Here is a 20830-nt window from a genome sequence, read left to right as displayed (position 1 = left end):
TTGCCACTAGTAAATGTGCTTTGGGATTTTTGGTTTCTGACATTCAGACTGTTTGAAATAAGCTAAGCCTCACTTTTTGCCAGATCCATCAGCACTGTGAACATGTGTTCTAGAACATGTGTTCATACATCTGTTTTTCAGCATGCACTTTGCACTTCAGTCTCCCCAGCCGATTGCAATGCTCTGCTCCACTTGCAGCACTGCTACCCATGGCAAAGCAGATTGCATGTGAAGGAACATGAGATTTTTAGTAGCTACTGATGAAGGAAGATAATTCTAAAGCATAGATGGTTCAGAATGTCATAATGCAATCAGTTATGTTAGTATCAATACTCAAAACTCTGGTTTTGCTCACCACTTTCCTACTTATATGAATTGCAGTGCTTTGATTATTAAATACACATGCACTGCTTTTAAGTTATCGTACAGTGATAAATATTGGTCACTAATTATATCCAATTCCATTTTTTAGGTAGCTTTTATAAATGAACTTGCTGTAGAAAAATAGCAGGAAGTCAGGTCAGAATATTTTTACCTTTGTACTTTTTTGTTATTAATGAGAGTTTTAAAAGTACTTAAATACTTATCTCTCATTGTTACCAAGGATTGCTGAATGCTTTAGCATTCTGGCCATTACTTACCAATTAGTTTATCTGACATGGTTATTGCTTGTTAAAAGATTTTCTGTACTTAGTTTAGCCGTATTGCTTAATGAGAACTTACAAATATAAGGAAGGAAACTTTTCTGAAAGCACTTGACTAAATACCATTAATTCCTCTCACTTCAGATAAAGAAGCAAAGTGATCTGCAGAGATTAAATAAATGGCAGCTCTTTTCCTAATGCTCTGCAACATATGGCTGAACTGTGAAAATTTTGTATTATGTAGAAAAATCTTCCTGCCTAATGTGTGCAATTCATAGCTGTCTGAAAGTGTTAATATGAGGAATTGTTGTTAAAGCATATATTCATAAGTTATCCTTGTAGGGATGAATTGTGCAAAGTAAAAAGAACATGAATCTTTCAGTGAGGTCTTTTGTAAAGCAGTCTTTGCAGTTTCATTTCAGCAAGAACATTTATAGGATCTAGATTATACTTGGGGAGAAATTTTCAGTTCCACAAGACAGTCATTTAATTGCTGCCACAGGATCTATCAATCCATGCTTCCAGTAAGCATCGATCTATGGTAACAGCAGCAGCAATTTTCCAACTGTGTGTTGTCCTGGACAGTTCAGATTCAAGAGCAGCTGTTCATGTGGCAATTACAGGGGAAAATGCAGCAACCAGGTAGAAGGCAAGTCGTTTAAATGACATGCAAAATGAGGAAATATAGACTAGTGATTTAGAAAAAAAAATAAAATTAAAAAAAAAAATCTAGAGCCATGCATGTCATTCTGATTGGTCATATGCTGTGTTGTTTCAAACTGAGGTGTATAACAGAAAGAAAACAAAGAAACAGGTTGTTCTTTATATGGAATTTTCATGACTGATGACAGAAAAATCTGATAGAAATTATACTGTGGATCAGATGACTGTTTCTGCTTTGCTATATTAGCTGAAGTTTTCCAGGAGAAATTTAGTGCAAGGTAACTATTTTTAAAACACACATATATTCACCTTGGGTTTGTTTTCAGAAAAATTCAGAACATTCATAAAAATTAATTGGGTGTTTAAAAGTGCATGTGGCAGTATTATGAAATATTAAAAGAAAAAAAATGTCCTGCCGAGTCTTTTTAGTTTGGGCAGTTTAGCAAGTCATACATGACATGAAATACATGTTGTCATTCTAGTGCAGAATAACTGAGAGTGTTTCACAAAGTTACCAGTAGTAACCATTCTCCATTTTTGCTGAGGTAATCACCTTTTTCACTCAGAAATATGAAAAGGAAATTAACTTTAGGTTATAATAATGAAAAATAACAAGTGATGTCTGTCTTTTCCCCTAAAACAGTGCCCACAGTCTAGTTTTATTTTTTAATTTCATGTAACTATAATGTTACATAAAGAGTGTGAGACAATTTATGAACACATAATTAACTGACTTTAAAAATCTCTTTTTTTGCTTTTTTTTGCAATACATCCATTATTTTTACCCAAGAAGAGAGACTGTGAAGGAATGTAAAAACTATGGGGGGGGAATTACTCAGAAGCGTACAATAGATTCAGAGTTCCAGTTGTTCTGCACAGATATGTTCAAAACATAGGTGAAGTTTGGGGCAAACAAACAAACTGGGCTTTATTGAAAAAAAAGAAATAAAAGTTTCTGTAACCTGACAATTAATTTGGTGAAAACTCCAAAGCAAACGGAAATACTTGTAAAAATTAAATTGACTCCTACAAAATAAATAGCCCTAAGTTTGCGTAGAATTATTTGTTCTCAGCTTTAGCCACCTGACATGGTAATTTGTTCGCTTTTGCTGTCTAACCAGTCACCAGAGTGAGACAGGAGCTTGACGGAGAGTGAATTTCCCATCTGCTGTCACCTCCTGTCCTCATGTGTGTACATACACAAGTAGAATGTTCTGTGTTACTACTTGGAGACAATGTCCTAAAGACTTGCTGCTGCCTTTTGCAGTCCTTAGGCTACACTGGCTCATTCCCCAGCAGTTCTTAGAGCTCCTCTTGGTAGTGACCTTGAGCCCTTCACACTCCCCAGAAACTAAACTTAGGAAAAATGAAATAAAACAGGGACTGAACTGAAGTCACACAGTACCCTAGTGGCTCTGGTGAACAGCAGCTCCCAGAGAGTTTGTGCGTGGCTGGCTGAGGTTTAGTGAAGTTCACCTGAGGTGTCAAATACAGAGATGGCAGCATAAATTCTACCTCCTGTTCTTTTGTATATGCTGAAGTTTTCCCTGTATACTTCACAAATTATTAATGTTATCTAAAAGTCCTTTCAGAAGATCTTGGCTTTAAAACAAAGTGCATTTTCATAAACTTGCTAGATACGTAAAGCAATTGCTTGTGTGTGTGCGCCTCAGTCTTACGGCAGATACTGAATCATTACACTAACAAGTACTAAGTCCCATGGTAAACCATTGTCTGATGAAACAGATAGCTCTGGTGTTCAGAGGCTGCAAAAGGCCTTAAAAGTAAAAACAATATTGACATTGACGAATAGATGAAATACTGCCTTGCTGATTTAGTTGCTTTAAAGGTGTTCTGCAGAGTTTTGCTAGAGTAGTTGCTAAAGGAAACATACAGTAGAGTTATTGCAACTCTATTGAAACTCTATTGAAAATATTGTGAAAAATTTCTAGGACATATTCAATGGAAACTGAAGTATTTTTGATTTTCTCACATTTGGTGAGATCCTTCCAAAAGCATGATATAAGTGTGCTGCTATATATACAATTTTGTCATGGTAAACAAAAGAGCACATGTTTGTATCCAAGAATCAAAATGTACTGTTGATCTAATGTTTTAATTGCCTAATCAAGATATCACAGTCACTTAATTTAGTGCAATTGAACTTGTATTTACACTTATGCAAATTGTCTAATTATTCCTTGTTCTTATTAATGATGCAATTAAAATAGTTTTAAGGCAGCATCCTGTGATCTACCCTCTTCATGGCGTTATGCTCACCCTCCCTGTTTGTTGCTCCATTGAGTTGAGTTCTTTGCCAACAGGAATATGAAGTAGAGGGTGAGGGTTTCCTCCTCCTGGGGTTAATAACTTACGGGTTTTTATCCTTCTCTGTAGATGCTATGATTTCATTGTAGGGGGAGAACCATGCAACTACACAAAGCAAAATGAAACAGAAAAAAAATCAGATAATGTAACTAAAGCTTAGAAACACAGAATGAACAGCAGCCAATTTCCCACCAGTAATTGTGTTGTTACAGCTAGGGAAAGCTAGACAATAATCATCGGCTCTTTAAACAAGCTGCAGGTATGGTCTGTGTTTCTTATGTATTTTTACAGATACAGCAAATCAAAATAGAGCAAGTTTAATACACAGCACAAGTACCATATCCTGATGTGTTTAATTTTTTTATAAAGACTGAGGCCTATTGCTACTGCTTGGCCATGCCAAAATGAGTGGTCCACAGAGCTACAATGTAAATGAGCCCTTCAATCCTTAATTCCCTTGAAACTGAAATTTACACTTGTGTGAAGCTCTTACTTTAAAACATTGTCTCATAATCTTAACAAATGGAGCACGTCACCTTCATACTGAGGGAAATTTCCTGTTAAGGGAGTCTCTTATCCTAAAGAGAATTTCCTCTCTGCAAAGTGAAGTGTGTGTCAGTGAAAAAAAACAGGTAGCATACTGTTTCCTTCTTCTGAACATCTCCAGCTGTTCATTTGGAAATCAGGTTCATTTGCCTGTGAGTTTTAAGTATTTTCCCTTTGACTCCAAGCCACAAAGTGAACCAAATTACAATATGTATTGCTAAAATGCAATGTGCTCATTACAGCAGAACGAAAAGACCAACATTTTCTACAGCAGAATGATAGGCTGGTATGAATAGAATTCATATCCATATCAGAATATTGTATTCATTTGCACCTCGCCTTTTACTTATGTACTCTGCTGGTTTGGGCATTATAGTTTTCCCATATTTAGCTTTGCCCACCGTAGGTTTTATTAACTCCCCTGTTATTTTTCTGTTGCTCTTACTTTCTTTCAGCTGCATCCAAGAAAATATGAACACAGAAACCTATCTCTAGAAAGAATTCGGAGCTCCAGCTCTCAGGTAGCTTTGAAATTAAGCTAAACATGTTCCTGGATGTGTAAGTGCTGTCACAGTTTACTTTCCAGACTGTGATAAGCATCTGCCACTCCAACTGATGATAAGTAAATCTAGGAATGTCTTAGCTAATCAGAGAATTTGAGATAATTTTTTCCCCCCATTTCTTTCATTTCTAAACAATTCACTAAATAAGAACGGTTACGAAACTGGTATGTAGGTCACGGGTGGTACTGTTTCTGTTTGCTTGTACGTACTTTTGCCTACACCTGTTCTACTTGGTTGCTACCTGTTTTACTTGGGCTAAGTTATGCCCTTACTAAAAGCGGAAATTAAACAAACCAGAGAAACAAAACAAGGAGTAAGTTATAAAAAATTAAACAAAACCTAAAAAAAAAAAAAAAAAAAAAAAAAAAAAAAAAGGAGAGAGAGAGGTGGTTACAAACATTTCCATGGAAAAAAACCATGTACCAACTCTACAGGTCAAACTGCAGCTAAAATGCAAAAATACTTGTATATTTTCCAGAAAAGTCCTTGCCAGAGCCTCCATGGTGATGAATAAGTTGATTGTTGGAAAGGTACAGCTGCTCGTGTGATTCTGAGTAGCTGGAGGAGATTATTTGTCTTGATATGTATCTCAGACAATGAAAAGTTTTTGCAGGGAGAGTATTTTCTGCCTTGATTTATTTTTGCATTGCACTTAACATGCTCACCGCAGTATATCTTCACATGGCTGGTTTTCAGCCTAGAGTGCAGAGAACACATAGATTAAAAAAATAAATTCTTGCAGCAAATGGCAGTAACTTTCCCACTCCCTTTGTTAGACATTTCTTTAAAAAGACTTGTTTTGTTAAAGGTGGGAAAGCTCACACCAGCACAAGACTGGGGGGAAGTGTAGAGCCACACACACTGTGTGAACCACAACACTTCTAGTTTAGTGAAAAGATGGTGGTGAGGGGAAGATTCATGTAGTTCTGGTCAGGACCAGTGGGACTTCTTGGATCAGCCAAGATATTGAAAGTCCACTGAATACTCAATAAAAAGTGCTTTAAAATGAAAATGACACCATCTTTTGTTTTTCTGTTCATATATTTTTTAAATTCAGGCATTTCTAATATAGATTTAAAATGTTATTTTTCATGTATCAAGGAAATTTGAAAGGAAATATGAAACACAAAGATTATGTCCTCTATTGATTCTATAATCTGTAGTTTTTACAGTAATAAAAGTATGAAAATTGTATTCAGAATTACAGCACTTTGTCTATCTTTAAAGATTGGTAAAATACTGTAAAGCAGATATGTCCATTCTGATTTTGAAATAGTTTAAACTTTTTAAGAGCAGTAAGACATGTTCATGACAATGATTTATTTTTCACTTGATACCAGCTAGTCCATTAATCCTTTACTTATGAAAGATTTGAAAAGATCACTAGGAACAATGCTGTGTTTATACAAGTAAAGGCCAGATGTAACAAATTCTTGTGTTAGGATCTGGATGCATGTGTCTGTCCATATGAAAGTGGAACAAGCCTAAGGCTCAGTTTTCCAAGGGAATTTAGAACAGTCCATGCCATCCTTATTTCTTATATCCAGAGATGACCATGTTACCATAAAATAAAAAATACTAGATTATATTCTATGTCACATCCTCTGTCTTCTGATCTTGCAAGGCAGACAGCAATTTGGGTGAGGGTAGGTTTTGGAGGAGTGTTCAAAATAAGCTGCATAGAAATGTATGGGCATAGTCTAAGCCTAATTCCATTGTCATCATATGAAAGCTGCTAGGAGCTTGGATCTGCTAGTTAATATTCAATATAATAATTATTTATTTAATTATTTAAACTTTAGGTCTTATCTGTTCATTTAATATTCAGTATGTCGTTCTGTTTCTTATCCTTAATGAGGCAACCTGCAAAACTAAAAAGGATGTGAAGAGCATTAGTGATACTGCAGAACAGCTTGTGACAACTGAGAGATAGGAAAAGAAAGATTGATTCAATGTTTAAAACAAAGGGAGAAAAACATAGCAAAGAAAAGAAAGAACTCGATGTCTCCTCTTCCAAAGCTTGATTTATGTAGCAGCTCATTTATTTATTCTTTTTCTTGTTTTAAATAAAAAGTGAAAAGCAGATTATCTATCCATGAAAAAACGTGTTATTGTTTGATTAATAGCTCATACTGGTGTTAGGAGATGCCTAATTATGCATCAGTGTTTGCCTCATTATGTAGAGGAACATCATCATAGCAGATTAGTCTATGAACAGAGAATAGTTTCTTTTTTGATAATTAATTCTCATGCTTCAAAGTATGTAACCCAGGCAGCAGTCTAACTCTTTCACGATAAGATTTCTGTCTACCTAATTTTGGAAGCAAACTGTTTGTTGCAAATATTGAAAGGGGGTAAAAAAGATACCTGACCTAATCTAAAAAACATGGCTTAAATTGATTGTTTTTCTTTGCCAGGAGGTTGTCAGAGAATTCCCATGGACTGCAGCTTTCTGAAAACCTCTTCAGTAATATTAACCCCACCTTCTTTCACTGTGCTCCTTGACATAGCAGTGAGTGCAAAGGTTATGCTAACAACACAGCTAACTTTTGCAATTAAATGAGTGAAACAGTTTTGAGAACTACAGTTCTAGCTTAGTAAAAACAAAAACTTTCTAGTATCAAAGTATGAGAAGAAGGATTGTGTTTCCACTCTAGACAAAGTTGAAAAGGGGAAAACTCTCAAAATAACAACTAAGAAAAGAAAATATTTGGGTGATGGAATGCAGCAATTGAGAGAAGGAACTGGATATTTGCTTCAACAATCAATGTTCTTATAGCTTATAAAGGCCTGCATTCCAGCTGTAAAAAGTCCAGTAACACCAGGTGCTTTGTTATAGGAAATAAAAGTCATGAGATACGTAGATAATTAGAAGTTTATGGCTCCATACTTAGTTCTAACATTTGCACTGCTAGGCATTTAGGGCCTCTTTCAGTAGATTAGAGAAACCTCATTGAGTATCTTCATGTTTTATCTTGTTGCACTATGCAGAGCATTGGTAAATTCATCACTCCATAGGAGAGACTTTGTGCCTCAGAACTCCAGTTCCTGTATCAGAGAGGGCATTTTTAAAAGTAAAAATGTTGGTACAAAAGTTGGAAGGCAAGAGCAACCTCTTGATATAATATCAAATTTCAAGGAGAATAAGGATGTTGCCCATGCTGTCTTTCATACTTTGAAATCTCAGTTTCAAAGCATATTTCAAGGACTTATCTACAAGAACAAACCTGTGCAATAGGAAAAAACACCCACTGAATTCTTCAGGAACAAGATTAATTGGAACCTCTCTTTAGGACCTGACCATTTGCCTGGGATGGCTATCACATACAATGCAAAAGAACTACAGAAGTGTAGCCCTTTCAGTTAGGCAGAAAATTATTCAAAGATTTTGTTAGTAGATGGCTATATTACAATACCTTGTTAGTAGAGCCTAAGGTTTACAATGAGTTAGAATGTCAGTAGAATTACTCTTGTAGAATTAGATGCCACTTAAAAAGTAGTTATATGAGTTCTGAGACTTCTATTTTCCCTGTTCCCAAAGACAAGTGTTACAGTCCTCTGCAAATGTAAGGTCAGTGCTACCCTCACAGTGGTGGTTTACTAGTTCTCCAATATAATCTGTCCTTGGCATTTGAGAGGTTAAAAAGAGCAGAATGAGAGAAAAACAGCACCTATTGCAAAAGTCAGTGATATATTTTGGAGGAAGAATTAAGAGTATATCAAAGATAGTTTCAGGCAAAAGAGAGAAAATGTCAGTCTAAAAACAAGTCTCAAAATCTGCAAGGCTTTTTGCAGTGTTAGAAATATGTTACAAAAGGTAGAAGGAAGTGTTGCTTGACAGGTCATCATTTACAATTTTAAACAATCGATATTGTCAGGATGCAAAATTGTGACTGAAAGCAAGAGGATAGCATTTGTGAGTAATGTATTGATCTTAAGGAAAGTTATACTTCCCTGGATTCGCTTAATAACATTCTTCTAATTGGTCTTGGAACCTGGAAGGAATCTCACAATATGCTTCCTTTGGGGGCAAATTACTGTATAAATGCCTGTGTAGTAAACAGACCTGTTAAAAAGAATCAAATTTTAATGCAGCAAGGTCACTCTTTTGGCAGATCTGTACTACATAATTGCATCCAGAGAATGATCTGTAAAGGCAGCTGTACATTTCTTCATTATCTTACTGTATACGTATTATAGTTTCCCTGATAGCTAATGCAGTTGCCCAGATTCTTGTTCGAGCTGTAGCCACGGTTATATTTGTTGAATTAGTGGTGTAATGAAGTACCACAGCAATTGTGTGCATACACATCGCAGGTGAGAGTGGGGCTTTAGACAAAGTTTGTTAGAGAAGCCCTCCCATTGAATCATGAGGTGCAGAAAGAACCCCTTTGCTTTCTGAACTTCTCAGAAACGAACCTGGGTTGGCTGGATCCAACCTTAGCCCCAGACTTTGTCAAGGGTTTTAAATACAACTTTGTCCTTGCAGGGTTAAAGATGGCAAACCAGGTATAGTTATATAAAATTAATTATTTATTATGACAAATGATTAGACAAAGGATCTTAAAATTATTTACTACACAACATAAAAGGTAAAACTACTAGAAGTGTATAGTATAGTGCACTATATCAAAGCAATTATATCAAAGCAATTGTATTAAAGCTAGCAAAAAGAAACAATCATTAGAGATCAGTGTAACGTACCATACCAACACGTGTGAACAGATGTCTTTCTCCTAAGCTCAAGGAGAATCCTTGAAGGGGCGTCCCCACTTCAAGGGAGGATCTTTGCACACTCCAAGAAGAGTATGTTAGAAGACTCTGATTGTATAAAAGTGGACTAGACTTTTATAGTATAAAGTGATTGACTTTCAGTCACATGTCTCCAGGTCAGCTTAGCAGCTTATCTTTCAAATCTTCACCTCACTACCAGCATGTTGATTTGGGGTTGATGAGCCAGACTGCTTTTAGCATAATTCAATACCAAAATCAGTATGTGGGCCTCCTCTTAGCCCACCACCTAGATTTGCAAATAGGACATTGTCCTTTTGAGTTGATTGACCACATTCCAGGATGAAGAGCCCTGCTACACCACAGTAAAGTCTTTGTTGTAAAAAAATTGTCTCATAAAAAAGCTTTTTCAACCTCTTCTGCCTTCTTTCTCATCACCCAAGTGGGCATACCTGAGTATGCTCGTATGCGTAACAGGAATTTCAGGACTACCAAAATTATACTGGGAACAAATTCTTCCCAGTTTGGTTGAATTTATTCCATGACCCATGCTGCTGTTGTGGTAAAGTTATTCCAGGGCATGAAATGTTCTGCAAAGTGCCATTCAAAGTGAGTTGTATGGTTTCTTTTCACCCTTGAGGTCAGTCACTGTACTTTCAGTGCTCTCAGCCTATATAGTTAGCTGGAGGACAAGCAGAGAAGAATGTAGCTTTTGTTTCCTGTTTGTGCACTAAGAGCTCTCTCCTGTTTAATCTGCTGTGTCATTAATTGGTTCAGTTTCTTGATCACATTCCAAATCAGGCAATTATTATGTTTACCTTGCAGCAAAAATAATTTCCTGTTAATTAATTTTTCCTTCTCATTTAAGACTGCTTTGCTGTATCTTCTTAACCAACCTCCTTATCCAGCATAAGGTGGTTGTATTTTATAATGTGTCCTTCCTCTGGTGAACAAAATTATTCATCCATGTATTATAAATGGCAAACTACTTGCATACAAAGAGTGGAACAGAGCTAAAAAAATAACATATTTCCTCACTTTTTTCAAAGTTAATATTGGGGAAGCATTAAAAAATAGGTAGGGGCACATATAGGAAGAAGCAGGTCTTAGTTATAAGAAGCAGGTCATAGTTTTTTTCAGGCAGTTCCAAAATCCTTTTCTGAACACAAACATTGAAAGTATGTGAACAGCCTGAGACATATAAAAGATAATTGCTACAAAATTAGATAAAAAGAAAATTCAAAGAAATAACAATAGTCTTTATTTTAAATATTTTAATTTACAAGATTTATTTCTTCTGGGGAGATACATTAATTGTCCTGGCTGCAAAAGACAGAGCAAAAAGCTGAGGTGGATACCAAGGTTTGTTTTTGTTTTTTTTTTAATTTGTTTAATTTTGTGCATTAACCACATAGGATCAATTAATAAGGAGTAAGTGCTTATTTCTGTCTCCATTTTAATGTATAAAATACATTAAGCATTGCTTAATACCTGGACGAGTCGAACTGTCATATGAAAAATAAGATTTTGGTAATTTTCTTACTTTGGAGGCTTTCAGATGATAAATAACGATTAGATCATTTAGTCTGTGGGTAAAAGGTAGCCCCACCTTTTTCCCAGCTGGAGACCCCTTTCTCTGAGCTAGACTGATGCAAATGAAGGAGTCTGCTATCAACTGCATAAAAGACGTTACCACACCACAACACCACTGAGAGTATCAAGAACCACCTCCTGCAACTGGCAGTTGAAATAAAATAAAAAGAAAAATCTTTCATTATTCCTTATTAAAAAGGAAAACTTGGAGTGTGTCAGCACTACTGACAAACTAGCAAGCCTTAGTTGCTTATGGTTTGGTCTAACTTACTGTGCTAAATTGCTGCAACCTAAAAATGAAGTGTTTCACTCCTTTCCCTGTTCACAAAATCTGGAATGGAAAATTACCTCAAGAGTTTAATAATGCTTCAGTGGCATCTGTGTAAGCAGTCACCACACCCTATATCTGAGTAACGTGTGTGTAATCACCTGGACACTCATCTTGTTGACAAAGAGGTCCCAGGTGCTTCTGGGACAGAACAACAGAACAACTGTGGTAAGTCACAATTACCTGGGCTCAGGGAAGTGGAATAAGGAGATACCAGGACCTCTGCATGTATCTGTTGAGTGGAACTATAGGCTGAAAAAGTCTCAGCAAATCCAGCTAGTCTTACAGATTCTGCAGTCCCAGTTGCTCTTTTTTTATGACTATATGAGACACACAACAAAAGAGATTTGTTCAGAGAAACTTATATTAAGTCTATCATGAAGGAAATCAAGCTTAACTATGTATTTATCTGCTCTGTTCAGCCTCCTGCTCTTAGTAATTCTGACCTTTTCAGACTGTGGCAGAAGAACGTGTATTTACAATTGATTCTGGAGATTCTTTCAACTTTAACAGGCTGAAGTTGAAATTCAACATCAAAATGAAGGTGATATCTGGAAGTTTATAGTCATTGATTTGCAAGCAGTGAACAGAACTATTACACATTCAGGATACTCTCCATAGACTTACAGTATATCATCCAAGGACTTTGACTTATTATTAAGATCAAAAAAAGAAACTGCATTTTAGCTTGGCTCGCTATTAATATCAGAATAAAGAGACTGCTTTTTAGCTTGCCTCAAGCCAGCTAACTCAAACATCACAGCCAAAACAAGTTTCCAAGTGATTGGCACAAATATCTCTCAAAACAATGCTACTTCAGATCAGCAGTAAGTACACAGGTTTTCTCAAGTGATCTTACTCTTAGGTGTGCAAAACCATTTGGAAAGAATGGGTTATCTAGCACTAAAATGAGATGAATCTTGTTGCTATTTTACCAAGTAGTTATAAATTTTGCTCCTATTTATCAGTCTGTATTAACCTTACCATATCCAGTAGTTTCCACGCTACCTGTCTGCTTCTGGAACTTGCTGTAATCTGGAATGGCTACGGATGAGGTGCTTGAGTCTGTTTGGCAGAAAACTTCCCCATCTTTCCACCAGGTTTCCTTAGTCAGGATTATTTGACAGAATATCTTAGGTCAGTAGTGGAGTCAGTGTTAGTCACCAATAACTTGCACGATGAGACAGAATACCCTCAGCAAATCTGGGGATGATACTAAAATGGAGAAAGTGATTGACACATCAAGTATTATAGGAAGTTCTACAGTTGGGTAAAATAAATCTCATGAAGTTCAACAAGGAGTGCTAGATTCTGTACCTAGGTGAATAACCCCATATACCAATAAAGGTACAAACTGGATAGCTGGTGTGCTGTAAAGGCCCTGCAAACATCACAGTGGATACCAAGTGAATAGGAGAAAGTGGTGGCCTTTAATCACCAAGAAGGCAGATTGGATTGGGGTATGCTAGAATGAGAGTAAGCAGATAAAATTCAATTATGCTTTTAACAAAGTTGGATCTCCATACAACTGTAATTCTGCATCCAGTTTTGGGCTCTGTGATTCAAGAAGGATGACAGCTGGAGTTAGCTTAGCTGAGGACTGGCAGGACTGTCATGGGCCAAAAGTATGTGACCTTTGAGAAGAGGCTGAGAAACCTGGGCTTGTTTAGTCTGGCAAACCAGTAGCTAAGTGGTGATCTAGTAGCTGCCCACAGCAGCTTGAATGGGAATTGCACAGGTGACAGAACCAAATTCTGCCTGATACTGGCAGATTGTACAATAACCCCAGAATGCAGCTTGGAAGGATTCAGTTTGGATTTTAGGAAAGATTTATTCGCAAAAAAGGGTAGTGCAACAGTGGATTAGTTTATCCAGAGCTGTAAACAGGGGAATTGTCCTTGTAGAGTTTGACTTGGCTAGAAAAAGTGGCAGCTTACTGTGTAACCTTTCTATGTGCAACTAACACGTCCAACCAACCTTCTGCAAATAAGAAATTTGAAAGGAAGCTGGGAGAAAAAAAAATGTACCCAAATTCACGGAATCATCTTGTATTCTCGCTACGATCTGATTTGCTTTTAGGGTAGCATATATACAGGCAGGGAAAGTAAAAATAATGACACTGCACTGGAGAGGGCTATTTTGTCAATTGCAGCAGAAAACAAATAATAACAGAAAAACCATGGGCCACTAAGTTTCCTTTTTTATCAAGCTTAAGTCGGTCACCAAAAGATTAAGCTGATTTGTTTGAGGAAAAAGGTATGCTCAAGGCTTCAGGAAAGGAATGGAGGATATCCTTGCTAATTTTACCTGGGAAGATAATCCCAACTTGCAGAAAGGACCCAGTAAGGTGATGGAGGTCCTTCTCACTATGAGAGCCAGGGATAGTGCATAAATGTACTTGCAGGTTTTTCTGTGCTTATGGGGCACAAAGCTATTTGCTGCTGATCAAAGAATAAAAAAGATTGAGGAAAATCTTGAGCCTCGAAGAAGCTGACCTCATGGCTGTTGCATGTCAGAATAGCCATTTGACAGCTTTCATTTTCACGAACAAAAATAGTTGTTTGTATATCATTTTACTGACCTAAGATCACAGACTGCTATGGTTTTAGCAGTATTGCTTCCTCACATATGCATGAGTTGAGATAGCAGGAGAGGCCAGCATACCTTTTCTGATATTAAGGTTAGAAATAAACAGATTAAGTTCAGATTATCTGGGCATTTAGCAGACTCTGTTGCTGCTCTTAATTGTTTGATAATGTGCAAGTCACTGATACTTTAACAGAAATTGTCAGTACTTTTGGACAGAAATTTGGGGTGGTGGAGAGGGGCTGTGTTACAGGCAGAGATTTTGGTAGACCTGCCTGGCTGTCCAGAAGCAGGGCTCAACAAAAGGCTTTATTTTCCTTCCTTTTTCATGGACCATACTTCAGTCAAGCAAGTCCTGAAGACCAGGTCTAGCTTTCATATGATCTTTTAAGTCTCTTTAATGCCTTCTCAATAACCTTATAAACCTGGGGGAACATTTCTTGTCACATAGCACATGTTGCCATGTGGTTCTAATGTGATAATGAAATTCTTCCTGTGTGCATCCCAGCAAGACAGAAGAATTGCAGTTCTGCTTTCGCTACTATGCAATTTTTTCCTGACAAAGGCAGAACCTTGATTTCCAATTTATTTCTGGGCACCAAATTAAGTAAATGGATACTCCGCTTGAGTAGATCTTTAATTACTATGACCAGGCAATTGTGTGTCTGCTATTATTCTAGAAAAACTTCTCCAGACTTTAAATGAAGACAGAGGAGGCCCATACAGAATAATTACAATGGAGAATTTGTTTACAGGATGTCACAAGAAGAGACATAATGCTTCCCTTTATCATCACTTGTCAGAGCAGTGACAGCCTGTAAACCTCCTGCCCATGCATTATCCTTTATTTGTCACCGCTTGTGCCAACTCTTACCCTGGCAGGTGACTGGCATGTGTCAAACTTCTGATTCATGGGTTCATTTGATCAACACTGTAAAGAAAACTATGATGTATTTTCTTTTAAATTACAAATTAGACATTTGCTCACCATATCCACTGACAGGGGCTTTGACTACTTTATATGCAAAAGGTACCACTTAGAACTCACTGTAGAATTTAAATACTGGCTTCTCTCTCATGCCCAGCTCTGAAAGTGGAATTTATGTAATATTACAGCATATAAATTAAACCATCCTACGTCCCTGTTCTGTTGTCATGGCAAACCTGTTTGAACTGCTTCCTTTGGTAATAAATGGGCAAAATGTGTTCTCCCTTGGACATTTAAAGGTCTTTTTATTACAGGTTGTTTTCTATTTTACACACTGCATTATCATTTCTTTCAAAGAATTTGTTTAGAATTACAGGTTTGCGCTGACATTGATTCATGCGTGTTTACTTGTGCACTTGAGTTTACTTACTTGTAAATGTATGTGTGTAATATACAGGGTTTGTGTGTGAGATGCTTCTTCTGGAGATAATATTAGCAACAAGATAATTGGAATCTGTGAGAAAATGCAGTTGTATTGTAGGAAATAAAATATCATTTGGTGTTCTGTAAAGGAAATTTATGGAATTCTGTGAAAAGGGGCAGTATATTTTAATATATTTGGCATAATACTAGACTAAAAAAATCCAAATTTGTCAGTGATCACAAACGCTGAGATCATTTTTTAATCACAATTATTCCCATACAGAGAATTAAAAAATCTTGTCTCGTCTGTTTTAAGCAACAGTTGAGCTGTGAGATTCCCAGTTATTGTCTGTCAGAGCAGGTATGTCTTCATGACCCTTGGCTCAAACACGGGCTCTTGCATTAAGTAGTTAGCCTTTAAAGCCAGCTGCTGACTGAAGGTCCTTAAGACTTACCATTTTGCTTTAAAGAGTCTTAAGTAAAGCAGGAGTACATTTAATGAGTGGTTCAACATGAAAGATATGCTTTTACTACTTATATAAATAGTAAAAAACACTGCAGTTTTCTTTAAAACTCCTATGGTCTACATACTGTTCTACTGTTGCTGGCTGTTACTCTGTCTTTATTTATGCTTTTAGAGGTTGATAAGATTCAAAACAGATATTGCTACAAGACATTACAGGAGAAAATAGAGCATGAGAGCACTTTCATATTGATTTAAGTTTAAAAAATCATTACTTATGGATCCAAAAGGGAATTTTTTTCCTTCACTTTAAGATCTTTTAATTCTGACAACCATATTGGAGTTGGTCATTGAACTTAAATACTTTGCAGTGTTTTTATAGTTATCTGTAGCTATTGTGATTTTTTTTTCCAAATAAATTCCTAAACTGCCTTCCTTGCCATATCTCAAAGCTAAAGATACAGTAGGTATTGCTACAGGCATCTCTTTGACTATGTTGTGACTTAACGGTTAGGATATTACTAACATGTAATTGTTTTATAAAATTTTAATACCTTATGTATCTCTAGTAATCTATATATGTTGATTTGTATGCAGACTTGATTTTTTAATGTCATTTTTCTAAATAAGCTCTATAAAATTTACCACTTATTAGTTTTGTTTTCTTCCTGACTACTTCCAGATATGTCTAAATGAGGATGCGTTTAGAATTCTGTGTAAACAAGGTGTGCAAATTATGTTTGTATACTGCTTTTTTTCAACTTGTTCTTTGAGCAACAGAGAGAAAATAATAAAATTATTCAGTTATGGAACTAATTGACTAGATGAAAACAATTTTGGGATATGTGATTCTGGCATCAAAAGATTTGCTGGATGTTTTAATGCAGTTCTTCATAAATCAGGTGACCTGCTGTCTGAAATGTGTGAAGAGCTATGTGAGAGAGAGGGAGGAAGGTGGTACAGAGCTCTTGTTTGCTCCACAGAATTTCATATATTATTCTCACATAAAAAAAAAAAGTTTAAAATTTGAGAGACCTTTTTCCTGAGTTTGCGGGGAATATGAAGCAATGAAAGAACAGTGTGAACTACCATTGATTTCATGGAGTTCAAGGTCCAATACAACTGATGACAATCAAATCATATTATTCAACTCCATTGTTATTTAGCAATTGATATAAGAACAGAAAAGAATGTATCATAATATGAGAGTTTACATCATCTCTTTCTGAAGTGTTTTCCTGAAAAGATAGGCACTCAAGCTTTCAGAATTTGCTCACTGCAAGATGTGAAAGGAATGAAATTAAGTCCTTTGTAAAAGACTGAATTTCACTGAATTAATTTGGCCCAAGACAAATGTTAACAGTCAGAATACATGAAAAGAATGCATTTGTATTAGTTCATTTAAACATCAGTGGTGGCCATATTCAAAACTGCCTGTTGAAAGGGCCTTACCTTAACCATTGTGACACCTAACTAGTGAATGTCCAATTCAGGTGTGCCTACAGGCAGCAGAGAGCCTAGCGATACCACAGACAATTTGGGTTGTTCGAGTAAGGCTCCTGCTTCTCTCCATCAGAGAGTTTCGGTGCTTTCTTGGTAGCTGCCTTCACATACAAAGAGGGAAACTGCATAGAACCAGCTCACAAGGAAGACTAAAGTAATTGTATCTGATACATACTCAAATTCAGAGCTATGCTCTGATCAACTGGAGTCTCTAAGGGTAGGCAGGTGATGATGGGAGATTTGCACTATAACCAAGGCATTTAATGCTTGCTTCCACAATTGGAGAGCTCTGTTCAGGCTGAGTAACCTGATTCTTTTTATTACTTATCTGTATAGTGCACAGCAATGTGGTCTTGCTCTTGGTGCTGGGTCTCTATGCACTATTCAGTGCAAACTTATGGGTGCAAGAGGTCAAAGGAAAAGGGTTAGGTGACCTTAGAGAAATACAGGAAATTTCTGGTGTCTGAGGACTAACAGAAGCTATGGTACCTAACAGATTAGGTTTGATTTACTCTGGAAATATGTAATAACCTGTCACTTTGGAGCTGTTTCATTTTTCCTGGCTATTAGATGATACGACTTACAATATAGAAAAAAATCCAGACTGACAACCCTAACAGACTTTCTTATATTACCTGCAAGGTCTTTGTATCTTTGTTTTTAAACTCTGTTTCCCTTCTTCTGTGTTCCAGCACCAAGGGAATAGTCTCAATGGAGCTCATAAAAACAGGAAAACAGTTCAATAAATACACACTTTAAAGTGTCTTACCTGTGGACACAAAATGATCCAAGACTTGAATGAACCTCAGTTCAGTCACAATACTGAATTGTAGCTGGTACCTAAAATGAGTCAGAGTAGCACACAAGCTTTGTCTTGTGAATATGGTTGGTCATACAAAAGCCCACCATTCAGGACACAAAACATCTCTTGACATTGTGACTTTTGAGGGATTGTGTTAGTTTTTTATTGAGTATGTAAGTAGTGAAATGGGATGGATAAAGGGATACCTCTTTCCTTCTTATTTCAGAATTTAAATGTATATTCTACAGTCAACCACAGAGTAGAAAACAAAAACCATTTTCTATTTATCTGAATGTCATTCTTTCTCCCACCCTCCCAATCTTGGCTTTCCTCACTTGCTCTAATACTTCTCCTGAGCAGTACTATGAACACAAACCACTCTCTTGACTCAGCACATCTCCAAAGTGTCGAGTTTCTCCTCCCAAAAGCCCCATCCTGTTCTGTAATCCTTGCAAGCTGATGTTCCCAGGTCCCTCTTCTGTGCCAGCATGCATCAGGATTCCTCAGTGCAGAGGAGCATCCAGTGTAGCACTCTCCCACTGAATACACATAACTACACATCAGTGTTCTACTTCCTCCTAATTTACAGGTAAATTTGGAGAGTCTTATGTGTTTGTTAACTAGATCTTTCACACAAGATCCTGTATTGTCTGCACTGTGACTTATTTGCTCATTGCCTGTAGTCTGTGTGTCAGCAGGTACTCCAGTACTCCAGAGTACTGCTAAATGGCAGTCCTTTTGCATTTCTTGCAATCTATTATGATGTAATGTCTGAATCAAGGCCTGTGATATCCCTAAAAGTCCGAAGAATCAGTAACTAATGTAAGAAATAATCATAACCTGGGAAAACCATTTCACTGAGACTTAGCTTGCAACCCCTAGCATCACTAAATGTGGCTTATCAACAGTTTTAATTATCAGAGACTAAGCTTTTCTCTCCCTTTTTCCTTTACAAATGAAGTTATCATATTTTTCTGAAGTAGTGAGTCTGGAAAGCTGAGGGTTTACAGCAAAGACCAAAGATCAGGATTTGTGTTGTAGATGTATTTAGGAAGCAGTTAAACTATAGGGTGTTTTTTGCTGTTGGGTTTTTTTATGATTTTTAGTGTGCATTTCTAGTCAGAAGAAAAAATGTTAACAAAGATGATGTTTTGTGATACAAACAGAGACGGATTTTGCAGATCAGAGAACCTATCAACTATTCTACATCTACAGCTTGATTTTACTAGGAAGTCAACTGTCTGTCTATGTGCTTCATGCTGGTATCCAGCTATTAAGATCTTTCTTCATATCTGTTTCCCTTCCCATTGCAAAAACAACATAATCATTCTAGTTTTATTTTTTAAAATTTATTTCCATGCATAGTTCTTCATAATTAGTTGATATAGGAGACCCATTTGGAAAGGACACTGTTTCTAAAACAGCATGCCAGAATGTTTATATGGCCTTGGGCTGCAGGAACCAGAGGATGGATGAATATCCTGCAGTTGTTTTGGCTATTATATTGTGGATGGCAGGTTGCCAGTAGCAACTGCAGCAGAGTGTCAGTGTCTTCCTCTGTGTGATAAAACAGAGAATATTTGCACTTTCTGAACCACTTCAGGGAGGATTTATGGCAGTTTGAAGGACTTGAAGTGACAAGAGATGGAAGTAGATAAGCTGCTTGCAGGTTATATGCCAACCTGTCCTTCTGTTGGTTCCTCCAGCCCTGGCACCACTGACGCTTTTTTTGCCCTTCCTTCTAGAACATTTAAAAGAGAAGCTGGAGGAATACATGGTCCGTTTTGCCAAAGTGAGGATTGTACGAACCAAGAAACGAGAAGGGCTCATTCGAACCAGACTGCTAGGAGCCTCACTGGCTAGAGGAGAAGTCTTGACATTTCTGGATTCCCATTGCGAAGTCAACGTGAATTGGCTGCCTCCCTTGCTTAGTAAGTGTATGAGCATTCATCGGACATTAAAATTAGAACATAGAGCAAACAACTGAAGCTGTGTCCCACAATAAGCAGGACATACACTTTATCAAAGTGTTTGAAGTTCTGCTGCAGTGTCTGAAGTGTCATCATGAGAGAGAACTCTGAGAAGTGTAAGCAGCTCCATTTTGTTTCTTATGACTAAAGAATTAGTAAAATTTTGAAGTATCTCTTTGGCCTAATATAGTTACAATGTGTTTTATTTTTAATACTACGAAATACACTACTAAATCTAGTATTATGCTATGTCCTCATTATATACCAGGAAAGTTTTCTTATGTAGGTATTGTACTCCTTCCTAGTCTTCCACATTTCATTAAAACAGTTTTTACTGTAAATGTATCCAAGGCCTTAGTGTTTAAGCCAGTAGCAACTGCATTCACAACAGGAAGCTCAGAAAGAATGATATGCTATTGACTGCTTTGCTGGATTCCAGCTGCAGCCAGCAAAGCTCCATTAGTCAAAGGAATGGAAAGAATCGATTGTAGCCTAGGATTTCACTTCAGGAAACAATGTCCACTTTTCTACACACCTGACCACATGCAAAGTGTATATGCTTTGTAAAGTGAGTGCTTCTTTTGCTACCGTAACCAAAGAAAATTTCTGAGTTTCCTATTAAAGAAATTTGTATTAATTTAAAAAGCCTGTTGTAAGTGGAGAACAGGTTATGGTTTCACCAATTAATGGTTATTATTTCTTGAATTTTGTTGTTTGGACTGTTGAGCCACACAGTAAGCTGATAAAGCATTTCCAGGC

General features: G+C 36.8%; 1 protein-coding gene across 2 annotated transcripts in view; it reads left to right on the top strand.

Moving 5' to 3' along the window:
* The window catches only part of GALNTL6 (polypeptide N-acetylgalactosaminyltransferase like 6), a 462483-nt gene that overhangs the window by 351330 nt on the left and 90323 nt on the right, over positions 1–20830 (top strand). Inside the window, exon 5 of one of the 2 annotated variants that reach the window (XM_051790181.1) lies at positions 19847–20032. The exons of the other annotated variant lie outside the window; for it this stretch is intronic. Within the exon in view, the coding sequence (XP_051646141.1) occupies positions 19847–20032 (186 nt within the window). The remainder of the gene's footprint in view (positions 1–19846; positions 20033–20830) is intronic. 2 annotated transcript variants of the gene reach the window in all.

The sequence above is a fragment of the Manacus candei genome, unplaced genomic scaffold, assembly GCF_025592945.1.
Source record: "Manacus candei isolate 608988 ecotype Guabito, Panama unplaced genomic scaffold, ASM2559294v1 h1tg000028l, whole genome shotgun sequence".
Lineage (NCBI taxonomy): Eukaryota > Metazoa > Chordata > Aves > Passeriformes > Pipridae > Manacus > Manacus candei.
The sequence above is the reverse complement of the archived record's forward strand: the minus strand, read 5'-3'. Positions and strand labels throughout refer to the sequence as shown.